The 13664-nt window shown below is 34.4% G+C and overlaps 2 protein-coding genes across 3 annotated transcripts; one reads left to right on the top strand and one right to left on the bottom strand.

Moving 5' to 3' along the window:
• The first annotated feature begins 1533 nt into the window (after positions 1 to 1533).
• Positions 1534 to 5147, top strand: LOC108323302 (oxalate--CoA ligase-like). Of its 2 annotated transcripts, XR_008245090.1 has the most exons (5): positions 1534 to 1910; positions 2076 to 3138; positions 3237 to 3399; positions 3899 to 4002; positions 4729 to 4745. XR_008245090.1 is itself a non-coding variant. In XM_017555717.2 (4 exons), the coding sequence occupies exons 1-4, from the start codon at positions 1707 to 1709 to the stop codon at positions 4915 to 4917; spliced, it is 1560 nt and encodes a 519-aa protein (XP_017411206.1). In that variant the 5' UTR covers positions 1545 to 1706; the 3' UTR covers positions 4918 to 5147. The 2 variants fall into 2 exon arrangements, 1 of the variants encoding a protein (XP_017411206.1); XM_017555717.2 differs by lacking the exon at positions 3237 to 3399 and having other exon boundaries at positions 1545 to 1910; positions 4729 to 5147.
• A 1258-nt stretch (positions 5148 to 6405) lies between these two features.
• Positions 6406 to 10241, bottom strand: LOC108323301 (receptor-like protein EIX2). The gene has a single exon (XM_052867707.1). The coding sequence runs from the start codon at positions 10222 to 10224 to the stop codon at positions 6802 to 6804; it is 3423 nt and encodes a 1140-aa protein (XP_052723667.1). The 5' UTR covers positions 10225 to 10241; the 3' UTR covers positions 6406 to 6801.
• Between the last annotated feature and the right edge of the window lie 3423 nt (positions 10242 to 13664).

Below are 13664 nucleotides of genomic sequence, written 5' to 3' on the forward strand. Positions count from 1 at the left end.
AATGTCATATTAAATGAATAATAATAACGAATAATTTTTTACTACTAATTAAGGTATGATTAGGTTAGTTAAAAGATAAAAACCTATAATAATTAATATAAATAAAAGTATAAGGTATAATTTTGCGCTTCTGTCACAAACTACCTTTAGTATTGTAATACCTTTTGTACGTACAATCTAACACCTTATACACAAAAAAACTTCTCATACCGACTAATTGAAAACCAACTTGTTAAAAGAAGGAATATTTAGAATCCTACTAGTTAATGTAAAGACTTACCTGAACCATTTTGAAACATTTCTCAATTATATATCAATTTTTTGATTTTGAATGAATAATGTGGGGAATGGAATTTTACAAAATAAAAAATAATGGTGAATGAGATAAATTAATCTATACAATCTCCTCTTGAACCACCAATTATTAACGTTATCAACACCGAATGGATCCAATTTTAGGCCGTGCCGCACGACCATGAAACAGAGTGGGAACATATTATAATTACTAAAATCAGTAATTTCAAACATAAGAACAGAGAAAATAGAAATTTTCAAAAAAATATGAAATTTACTAGTAATTTTCTGTAACCTAAAAAATTTAAAATGAGAAGGTTCACTTGCATACTCTAATTAAGGTTTACGTCCTCTTTTAATAAATAAGAAAAACAAATCCCATGAGATAACGATTGGACAGTCTCTCACTGATCACACATTTCAAAGACCATACACAGAAGACGTAATACACTTTTACATTATTATTCTATTATAATCTCTTTTATTATAAATGCTAAATTTGATGGTTATTTTTTATTTTTAAATTACATTATTAATTTATGAAATAAGTTGATTTATAAATTTATGTATTACCGAAATTTTACGACTAACTTTTACCGCAATCTGACAAGTAACCTTTCAGATGGATGGAAAATCTTCAATGTTTGGATCACAAATTAAACATATACTATAAAATTAATTCGGTTCAATTTTATCATAAAAAAGTTACTTTTTACAACTTTAATATTCATAACTCGGGCATATGATACTATATTTAGTTTTCATGATAAAAATAAATAGATGCGAATACAACTAAACAACTTGCAAGAAACTATGTAGTTCGTTGTCTCTTTCGTGACCCATGAATCATGATTCCTCTGACAAATTACTTCATATTCTCACTCCTACAATAGCCAATAACAAGAAAGGAAACACTACAATTTAAGAACGAGAAAAAATGAATCATTAACTACAAGTACCAAACATCCATACACAAAAACCATCAAATGTAAAAAAACTTATAATTTGATAAGAGAACATCACCACTGTATCCATGAACTGCATGTAAGTTTCCCCATAAAAAGGAAATTGTATTATTAATTACTTTATTATTTTAACAATAATTACTTTGATATTACTTAATCATCTTTAAAGAAAATATATTACGAATTACAAATTTAAATCTTTTGATTAGATTTTATCACAGAGATTAAAATGAAAATTGAAGTTAATGATATGAACTGTAGAAGGTGGCTGGTTGTGACGCAGAGAGATTTGACCAAAGTCTCACAAACATCTGTTCTACTTTTCTTTTTCCCAGATACTACCGCCACCCGTGTTTCTCAATCCCTATAAATACTTTCCACAATTCCCAATTTCACAATCCATTCACAAACACCACACAACCATAATTTTTCCAAGAGAAAAGCACAATGGAAACCGCATCTACACTTACCTTCTTCCTCCGCAATGTCGCCGCCAAGTTCCCCTCCCGCCGAGCGCTCTCCGTCGCTGCCAAATTTGACCTCACCCACTCCCGCCTCCATCAACTGGTGGAATCCGCCGCCCAACGGCTGCTCACCGCCGGAATTAAGCCCGGCGATGTCGTCGCCCTCACCTTCCCCAATACCGTCGAGGTCCGTTCCCTGATCTGTAAACTATTACACCGTTGTCAATTATATTACATTACGTAACAAACAATATCATCTGATTAAATTTTCCTTCTCGCAATATTTGAACAATGAAACAATCTCGATCGTTTTTTCGTTAATCGCGAACCAGTGTTTTCTTTTACGTTTCAGTCTGTTATCATGTTTCTTGCCGTTATTCGAGTGCGGGCAACAGCGGCGCCGTTAAACTCGGCTTACACAGCCGAAGAATTCGAGTTTTATTTATCCGACTCCGAGTCCAAGCTTCTCCTAACATCTTCAGAAGGAAACAACGCAGCTCAAGCCGCATCTTCAAAACTCAACATAGCTCACGCCACGGCTTCGGTAACCCAAGCAGAGAATTACGAACCCGAGCTGAGTCTCTCGCTGAGTCAATCCGACTCGGTTAACTCGGTCGATTCGGTTGAGTCAGTGATTAACGATCCTGATGACGTGGCGCTTTTCCTTCACACCTCCGGCACCACAAGCCGACCCAAGGGAGTGCCGCTCACTCAGCACAACTTGCTCTCTTCGGTACAGAACATTAAATCGGTGTACCGACTCACTGAGTCTGACTCGACGGTGATTGTGCTTCCGCTTTTTCACGTGCACGGTTTGATTGCGGGGTTGCTCAGTTCCCTTGCGGCCGGTGCGGCGGTGGCGCTGCCGGCGGCGGGAAGGTTCTCCGCCTCCGCGTTCTGGAAAGACATGGTGAAGTACAATGCCACGTGGTACACTGCGGTCCCCACCATACACCAGATTATACTGGACCGCCACGCGAACAACCCCGAACCGGTTTACCCGCGGCTCCGGTTCATACGAAGCTGCAGCGCTTCTCTGGCCCCGGCTATTTTGGGCAAACTCGAGGAGGCTTTCGGTGCGCCGGTGTTGGAAGCTTATGCGATGACGGAAGCGTCGCATCTCATGGCTTCGAACCCTTTGCCGCAAGATGGGCCGCACAAAGCCGGGTCGGTTGGAAAGCCCGTGGGCCAAGAAATGGTTATTTTGGACCAAACGGGTCGGGTTCAAGAGGCTGAAGTTAGCGGAGAAGTTTGCATTCGTGGCCCCAATGTTACGAAAGGGTATAAAAATAACGTGGATGCCAATACGGCGGCGTTTGAATTTGGTTGGTTCCATACCGGTGATGTTGGCTACTTGGATTCTGATGGTTATTTGCACCTCGTGGGTCGCATCAAGGAACTCATCAACCGTGGAGGTATGTTAATATTTATTATTCAAAAACTTTTTGTTCATAAATGATCAAAATATTATTTTGCCTGCGAGTATGCTATTTTCTGCAATTTTCTTTGGAAGGTATTGCGAATATTCTGAATTTAGGGAACCATGCTTTTTCAAAATTCGGTGCATTGACTGTTTTGGAGGAAAAGTTTGGGTTGAATACAGACTAAGCTTAACCATTGATTTTGGTGATTCATTGTCTTCGAGAAATATTTCTTGGTGGTGTGTCATCGATGACGTGAGTTTGATTCTTGCTGAGTAATTTGTCTGGTGTAAACTCAAGAGACTTCTTAATAGTTTTGCGCGTTACGTGAACAACTTAGCAATATTTAAATTGTGTGTGAGAATTGTTATAGTATTCTCAGATGAAACAAATGTCATAACTGTTTTTATATTCACCAAGGTTGAAGTCGGGCTTTTTGTTTGGTATCAACAACTATCAGAGTTGTGGTTTGTACGTCAAGAGCGTGACAGTGATGTTAATTAGGTTTTGATTTGGCAGTTATGTGAGGAAGGAAGTAGGTATAAACTATCCATATCATGACACGAGGTAGTTCATTCAATTTATATATTATGTGAAAAGTAGAGAACACTATAGAAGTTGTATATTTTATTTTCATTTATTTAGCGTCAGAAAGAGAAAAAGAAACAGGGTTCATTTCAGAGTTTTCATTTTCAGAAAATTTAATAAACTCACTGATACATGTTAACTGATGAGAAGGGTTTTTAAATTTTAGGCGAAAAGATATCACCAATTGAAGTTGATGCTGTTCTGCTTTCACATCCGGACATTGCACAAGCAGTTGCTTTCGGAGCGCCTGATGCCAAGTACGGTGAAGAGGTGAGTCTCTGTCTGATTCATCCTTTTTAAAATTTTACACACTCTACAAATTTGACGGCTTTTTCCTCAAAGAAACCACATAAATACAACTACAAATTTTGCCCATCACCATTTTTTTATGGGCGATATATGTTGCCACAAAATTTTGAGTTATATTAGTAATTAGTAATATAATACATTTTTTTTATTCTTTCTCTTTCCACTGGTCATACCCTAATGTTTTATACACCGCTCATAAAGAATAAACTTGGCATAAAAAGGGTCATGCCCCACAAGAATAAACACTGGCCTACTTTTTTTGTATTATTTATGACATTGGCATATCGGGCGTTCTTCTATTTTTTGCATTGGTTGGGTAACGGAGGGCCACTCATAAGTAACACGTAACTGAAAGACAAGCACAACTGAGGATTTCTGAGCCATTTAATGTTTATCACTTTCTGGCTTCAAAGGTCATATTCTAATCATGTACGAACATTTTGTGGCGTACAAGAAAATCCTTCTAATCGAAGAGTCCATTTTTATTTGATCACTTTTGGCAAATGAAACCACCATTTCAATACCACGTTACAAAAAAACAACCTTCTAACTTAATTTCCCGAAAGGTTAATTGTCCAAATCTGAAAAGTGTTTGGTATATCCGTGACTAATTAACTTATGGATTACTATACCTCCAACTTTGTTCACTAAAATATGTGTTGATGATATATTGTGAACTCTTGACAGATATATTGTGCGGTTATCCCAAGAGAAGGATCAAACGTTGACGAGGCAGAGGTGCTAAGATATAGCAAGAACAATCTTGCATCCTTCAAAGTTCCCAAAAAGGTCTTCATTACTGATTCTTTGCCCAAGACTGCCACCGGAAAGATTTTGCGTCGTCTTGTCACAGAACAATTTGTCTCTCAAATTTGATCAACTTGAGTCCCCACCTTTCATTCCTAAACTCCATACCTTCTCTATACATAGATGGAGTCCGCACACTAATCACAATAATACGGCAACTTGGCATTTAAGAGGAAGTCATTTTCTGCAAATTGTCTTTCATAGAGGGCACAATAGATTATACTTTTCAATGTTTCGTCTGAAATGTTTATATTGTAATGTTTTCAATGTTTTTTTATACATATTGAGTACTTTCTCAATCCATTTTTTTCTACATTTCTAACTTGGTGGATCGTGAGTCGTGGAAACTAAAAAAATATAGCATCCAAATCATAACAGTGTAGAATCCTATTACATGATTAACTGAAAGCTGATTATGAAGATGAATTGCTTAACCTGAATGAAGCTGTCCGAATAAAGATCAACTGATAAAACATTGAATTCTTTTAACTCGGAAATAAATTGATGGGAAAATATGTACTTTTAGAAGTTCTCTATTGAGGATTCAGTGTAACTAAAGTTAGCTAGAGTGAATACAAGGCTGAACGCTAATAAAGTCAAAATGGCGGTTTACATAATTAGTTGAATGAGGAGCATTCGACTATTGAAAGTCTTAGCAGAACAAGAGGTAACCAATGCAGAATTCATACAAAAATATTAGCTCAATGGATGCATACAAAAAATGGTTGAATTAGTTCAATATTAGCTCAATGGATGCATACAAAAAATGGTTGAATTAGTTCAAATTTCAAAAAGAGAATATTTTTAGCCATTTACTTACCTTGAAGAGGCTCATAGGTGTTAAAAGCTTATCAATGACATTGCCCCTTAAAAATAGGTAACAGTTGCCACTTTCTTTAAATGCACATCACAACAGAAACTAACCTATTTTATCCTGCCTCTGCTTACTTTCCATTACTACTTTTCTTTACTCTGCCTCTTTCATCAATCACTTCTCTTTTATTAGCTTTTATTTATGGCATTCAACATTTACCTTTTACCTTTGAAAACTGAAACTACCAAAATCTGAAACAATAATGCCTGTCTAATGAGTGACTCTAAAGTGCACATCCTTGCTGCGAGCCATTGTTGTCATATCTCAATAATTAATTTTGCCATGCTGCTAGCAATTTTAAGTACAATTGCTGTGAAACCACTTTCTGTTAACGCAACCATTATTAAAGTGTAAACCATTCACAAATGATGATATAAGTCCAAAACCATCAACAGGAGAAGAAAGACATTCCAATATTTCCAAAATATCATCTACGGATATCATTGGAAGAAGCAGCTAAAACTTCAATACTCAGCAGACATCTCAGCAAAGAAGGAATATGCGAAAAGTTAGTTCAACGATATAACAAATGTAAAGAATAGAATTTTGCATATTCAACCTAGAGTCTCATTCTTTTTCTTGTTCATATGTAAAATGTTCAAATAAAACTAAATTTAAAAATTGAAGAGATAAAGTTAAAAAATCAAAAACTAAATGTTCACAAAGTACTTGAATCATGCTACTGAGAAAGAAAGTAGTCTTTTAAAATGCCTTTGAATCTTGTTATTGAGAAATAAATTATTTGAATACGAATGCTTTGAGTATCTAAAAGCCAAGCAACTCATTAAATATCTTGCTTCAATTCTTTTCAAGCAGAGTTCTACAGGGTTCAAATTAACTTCGCACCGTCTAATTTTTCTAACAATAGATTACAATTTGTTGATCTTCACAGACGAAAGTAGCTATAATTTATCTATAATAAGTTGACCATGTAGATTTTTTAGCTTTGAAATCCACTAGTAATTTAAATAACACTCTCACATTTCAAACTAAATCAAACAATACAACAGAGTGATCCAAATTAACTTCCCTGTTTTATAATAATTTTATTTTTCACCACATTAGATATTGCACTCACATTAAAAAAAGTATAGAAGTTTGAACCACACATGATCAAGGAAATGAAAATAGGCATAACGCCATGATCTACAAATGACCAAAGGACCAACTACTATCCAAAATCCCACCACAAATCCAAATGTCATTCCCACAAAAAATAAGTTCACTCCATGCCTATCACTCCCTTTGTCATTGCGATCATAACTAAGAATTTTGTCATTGAAGCTGCAATTGATGGGTAGTGGTGGGCCGCAGAGATTGTTGCCAATAAAGTTGGAGGCATCAAAGGTTTGCAACTGAGTTCCTGTTGGAATTTTTCCATTCAAATGATTATAAGACAAGTCTAGCATGCTTAGAAAGCTCAAATTTGTAATGGTTGGAGGGATTTCACCAGAAAGTTTATTTCTTGAGAAATCAATGGACAACAACGATTCCATATTACCAATGTTTTGTGGAATGTGACCACTAAGTTGGTTGTGAGACAAGTTCAAAAATAACAAACCATTTAAATCTGTGATCTCTGTTGGTATTTGTCCTTCTAATTTGTTATTTGACAAATCAATGCTGGTTACCAATCCGAGAATGTTTTTGTACTCATCTCCTCTTCCTTTCAACCAAAGAAGAACACTAACTACAGTATAATCTGAATAATCAAATGTATAGTTTGTAGCCCGGCAATAGATAAGAGGAGTTGTACTTCTGTTCATCTGTGTCATGGCCTTCAAGCGGTTAAAACAAGTAGGTATGTTTCCAGTCAAATTATTTTGTGCAAGGTCTAACACTTGAAGAAGACTCATATCACAAATTTTATTAGGAATCTGACCAAAAAATCTATTTGATCGAAGAATAAAAACCTTCATGTGTAAAAAACTTTCTCCAACCCAAGTTGGAATTGTTCCTGAAAAATCATTTTCTCCAAGATCCAACAAAACCAACTTATTATTCTTTTTCAAAATTGTAGGAAATGTTCCGGAAAGCAAGTTTTTACGAATTCGTAAAGACGTTAGCTCTGTCAACGAACCGATGGATTGGGGAATGTTCCCAACAAAATTATTGTTTTGTAAATTCACATCCATTAGATATGGCCAGATGCCCCAACAATCGGGTATTTCCCCTGATAAGTTATTCGATGCAAGATTGAGAAATTCTAATTTCATTGGCTCTTCTTGATTTTTGCATAAAAAATCATCCATGGATTTGGAGAGTGAATTGCATGAAAGGTCCAAGAAACCCACATCATTTGAAAGCGATGGAAATTTTCCATGTAAGTCATTTGCACTTAGATCAACAACGGGGATAGAGATTGGATTCTTTCCAAGCTCACCATGGATATGATTATGAGAGAAATTTAGAAAAGAAGCCTGCGAAAATGTTTCCCAAAACCAATACGGAATAGAATCTAAAATCCCCGTGTTAGACATGTCTAAATAATAAAGTTTGTCTTGTGATTGAATCCATGAAGGAAAGTTGGGACCCAAGTGCCAAGAACTCATATCCAAATAAGTAAGTTGAAAAGTAGGATGCCAATTGGGACCCACTTTTAAAGTCAAATTGTTTCCTGCTGCAAAAATTTCACTCAAGCTCGTAAGATTTTTTAGATGATTTTCCATGACAACTCCTTCAAAATGATTATAATCAATATCAAGATATGACAATTTAGAGAGTGATCTAAGACTTTCAAATGGATTTCCACTAAGCTGATTCTTGGACAGAGAAAGATATCTCAGTGATGAAAGTTTTCCAAGTGATACTGGAAGATTTCCTGAGAGTTGAGAACTTTGAAGATGAAGTGCTGTCAATCCATGGAAAATACAAGGAGAAAGAATATCTAAAATTTCTTTTATATGTTGGTTGAGTTTGAGATATGAGAAACGTATCACCCTTAAGTTGCATAGATAACCAAAAGAAGTTGGAATTGGACCTTCAAATTTATTGGATGATAGATCAAGTATAACCAGAGAAGTCACATTTCTTAAGGCATCAGAAATAGTCCCATGGAAGTTATTTCCTGATAGGCGCAAAATCTTTAGATTAGGAAAACTACTATAAAACCAATCAGGTATATGTGAGAATGAATTTTCATTCAAATCAAGATTTTCAAGTAATGTGAGGTTTCGAAGACCATCTGGAATTGGACCTTCAAAGTCATTATCATATGCAGAAAGAGAAATAAGTTTCTTCAATCCAAAAAGCCACTTTGGAACAAAAGAAAATGTAGAAGGATAAGAAATATAGGAAAGATCAAGAGTAACGAGAGACGAGAAGTTAAGAAAGGATGGTTGATTATACGGAGGGAGTGTACATCCTGACAATTGTAGGTGCATCAAAGAAGGAAGAGATTGCAGAGTATGGAGAAAATCAAATGATTGGGATAAGTTTGCACCTCCCAAATCAAGATATTCAAGTTTTGAAAGACTTGACAACCAATCATCATTCCCAACAAAATAATCACCTTGAAGACGAAGGTAAAGCAAGTTGGAGAGATTTCCAATTTGAGAGGGAATTGTTCCGTTGGCAGCATAACTTAAATCAAGATACAGTAAATTGGAAAGATTACCAATCTGGGGAGGAATGTTGCCCATAAATCCAGAATCAGAGAGGTCCAAGTGAATTAAGTTGGTCATTGAGCCAAGAAAAGAAGGAATTGGCATACCTCTTCTAAGTGACCAAGGGTTGCCCAATTGAAGATAACAAAGCTTAGAAAGACTTGACAGCCAATCAACATTTTCATAAAATATAGATTCTTCATCATAATATCCTCCGCTGAGGTGGAGGTGGAGCAAGTTGGAGAGATTCCCTATCTGAGGAGGAATTCTTCCGTTCAAAGCATAAGAGAGGTCAAGGTACAACAAATTGGAGAGATTCCCTATCTGGGAAGGAATTGTTCCCTTGCAAGCAAAACTTAAATCAAGATAGAGCAAATTTGAGAGATTTCCAATCTGAGGAGGAATGTTCCCCATGAATCCAGCATAAGAAAGGTTGAGGTGAGTTAAGGAAGTCATTGTTGCAATGAAAGAAGGAAATGGCTTCCTATAAACTAGATTGCCGCTGAAATCCAAGTAATTCAAATGCTTCAAATCAACCAAACAAGGATTTATCTCTCCACCAAATGCCCGTCTATAATACTTTTCCAATGCTTCTTCATAAACATATTCATCCAATTGATAACCTAGGATTTCATCGTAAAGAGGAAGTGGAGTGTTGAGGTGAAGCTCTGCAACATGAGATGTGACGTTGTTGCAGAGAACTCCATACCAATGGCAACAATTGGGATTGAGAGAAGCATTCCAAGAAGAAAGTCTATTTGAAGGATCAATGAGATGATGTTTCAACTTCAACAGTGTCTCTCTCTCACTTCCAACACACACTGTTCCTCTGCACACACCGAAGGTTGACATAGAAAGTGAATAAAGAAAGAGAAGGATGAAAAAGGAGGAAGTCATTTTTAAACAAAAGCAAAGAAGAAAAAAGAAGCAGTTATGGGTTATGCATACTAAATACCCTTTATATATATACACATAACCATCTCTCTATCAATTTTAATTTCCATGCTAAATTTATAAAATCAAATTCTATGCGATGGGAAAGAAGATAAATATACAACTCATCAAAATATCTAAGAGTAAATGAATTTTATTTGAGTAATTAAATCTCAAAGAATGAGACCTAAATTAGTAATTTTGTCAAAATATTAGTTAAGACTTTGAGTTTTAGATCCTTTTATTTAATTTGAGTTTTGGTATAACTTTTTTTGTAAGCATTTTGTATATTTTGTGTAAACGAGTAACATTTTGTATATTCTTTTTAAATCTGTGAATTTAAAAGAGCATATGCAACGCAATTTAAGTGCTAAAAAAATTGTGAAAGGGTTGTTTGAATTGTACGTCCACACAAAAATGTTGGCATTCAAAGTCTCTTTTTTTGTCATATTATAAGTTAGAAAATTAAGCACACTCGAAAGATAAGAAAGAAAAAAAAATTGTAGTCCAACCCATTTTATGAGTTATCAAATTAGGATATTCCGAAAACAAAAATAATGCAGAAAATGAAATCAAATATATTTGTTTTTCTCATGTAATCTATTTTATGAAAATGTATGAAAGAAAAAAACGAGAACATATATTTAAACAAGTTAACTTTATTCAATCAAAATAATTTTACAATCAACTAACTTCTTAAATCACTTTTTATGATATTAATTTATTTAACTTGATTTCTTCTAATTACCGAATTATTTTTTAAAAATAATATTAAAATTTATTTTAAAGACTGTTTATAAACAGTCAATTTCACACTAAATGTATAATCTCTGCCTACATTTCTAAAGGTATTTGCTAATTTTTTTTTTTATAAAATTTTAAAGAGTTTGATTATAAATATCCAATTCATTGTTTGACTCAGTCTTAGCCATTCACTTCACACTCACCAATATCATTGTTAGGCCAACCCATCACATTTGAAGCTTTATTTATAAGCTATGGTAAAGAAGAATATATATACAAGTCACACAAAACCCTAATTGATAAAGATTTTTTTTTCTTTTATACAACTTTTGTTTTCATTATCACCTAGTCTGGACCTTTTTTAAAAAGAAACTTGTATTGAGAAAATTAATATAATTCTTATTATATTTAAATATATAATTTGTTTAAATAATTATATTTAAGTGTTATAAATTTAAATATGTAGATAACACATAATAATAATAGAAAACAAATATTAAAAAATAATATCTCGATATGAATATGTCGGTTTTAAATTATAAAATTGACACAATAATTGATTTTGGTCATCTATAGTAAAACAAGATTATTATATAAATTAAAATTTAATATTAAGCTTTTGTGTTATATATTATATTAAAGTAGAATGTATGCATATTGTATAATATGATCAGTACAAAATAAATACAACACGAAATTAATGTTTAAATTTTTAAATAGAAAAACATGTAGATATAAATAACTTAAAACACATAAATATAAAAACATTAATCAATAACATTTGGATATGAATTTGTTTGTGTTAAATTATAAAATTAACATAATAATTTATTAGATACCAATTATTTTAAGTTTATAAAATAATTGTCTTTCATTTAAGAGGAGGGGTTTCTGGTAATGGTCTTTCATTTCAATTATTTCAAAAAATATATAATGTTTTCAATGATTTTACAGGTATTGAATAATTTTTCAAAATATGCTACTATATGAGAACATTGATATTCTTGCCAAGTGCCACTTACAGTCCCTTTTGCATTTGATGGTTTAGAAGTACGCAGAAGACAAGGAGTAAAAACTCAATGTCTTATGCGTTTAAAATAATTTCTTAAATCATCAGTACTGATGGCAGAAAAGATACAGAGAACGTGTAGCAGAAAAGAAAAGTATGCAGAGAGGATGATGCAGAGAATGTGTAAAAGAAAAATGTAATAGAGAAAAACTGTATCAGAAAAAAACTGTATTACAAAGAGTTACATACTGTTTATATAACAGTAAAACGGTATTAACTAACAAAACTGCCAACTATTAAAAGCTTGAATTATAAAACTAATACACCTCCTTAATTCAAGACTTTTGATGTCACAACTCCAATCTCCTTTCTGAGATACTCAAATCTGGTAGGATCAAGAGCTTTTGTAAACAAATCTGCCAGCTGAATATTAGTTTTGCAGTGCACCAGTTCAATCTTGCCTCTGTTAACCATATCACGTAAGAAGTGGTATTTGACTTCAATGTGTTTACTTCTCCCATGACTAACTGGATTCTTTGCCAAACTAATAGCTGAAGTGTTGTCCATCTTCAATTCTACAGATCTTCCTTTCTGGATTTGCAGTTCCATCAACAATTCATTCAACCACACCCCTTGACAAGCAGCAGCACATCCAGCTATGTATTCTGCTTCACAACTGGATAGGGCGATGACAGTTTGCTTCTTAGAACTCCATGATACGGGTGCCTTGTTCAGAAAAAATATATTCCCAGATGTACTCTTTCTTTCAACCTGATCTCCACCAAAATCAGAATCTGTATATCCGACTAGGCTTAATTCTTCCTGCTTCATACCATAAGGAAATAGTATACCATAATCTGAAGTCCTTTTGATATATCTAAGTATGCGCTTGGCTGCTGTCATGTGGCTTTTCTTTGGTTTGCACATGAACCTACTAATCAAACCAACTGCGAACATTAAATCTGGCCTGCTGTTGCATAAAAACCGAAGAGATCCAACAAGTTGTCTATACTCTGTCTCACTCACACCTTCTTCATTGTCATCTACGTTCAGTCTCACATTTACCTCGAGTGGACTCCTGGCTTCATTGCAGCAGTGCATGTTGAATTTCTCCAACAAGTCCTTGACATATTTCTTCTGATGCATTATTAAGCCGATGGAAGTATACATAAATTCCATTCCTAAGAAGTAGCTAAGCCTCCCGAGATCAGTCATCTCAAACTCAGCTTTCATCATCTGCTTGAAATCATCAATTTCCTTCGAACTTGACCCAGTCACCAACAAATCATCCACATAGAGACAGACTATCATTTTTCCTCCTCTGTCACTATCTTTCACATACAAACTATGTTCAACAGCACACTTATTGAACCCTTGACTGACAAAGAATGCATCAATTCGTTTGTTCCATGCTCTGGGAGCTTGTCTCAACCCATATAGCGCCTTATGCAGTTTATACACTAAGTGCCTTTTGTCTTCTTTGCTGAATCCTGGAGGTTGCTGGACATATACCTCCTCTTCCAAAGGACCATGCAAAAAAGCAGATTTGACATCAAGTGAGAATAATGTCCATTTTCTAGCACAAGCAATACTAATGACCAAACGAATTGTTTCTAACCTTGCCACAGGTGCATATACTTCTGTAAAATCT

The sequence above is a fragment of the Vigna angularis genome, chromosome 8 (genome assembly GCF_016808095.1).
Source record: "Vigna angularis cultivar LongXiaoDou No.4 chromosome 8, ASM1680809v1, whole genome shotgun sequence".
Classification (NCBI taxonomy): domain Eukaryota; kingdom Viridiplantae; phylum Streptophyta; class Magnoliopsida; order Fabales; family Fabaceae; genus Vigna; species Vigna angularis.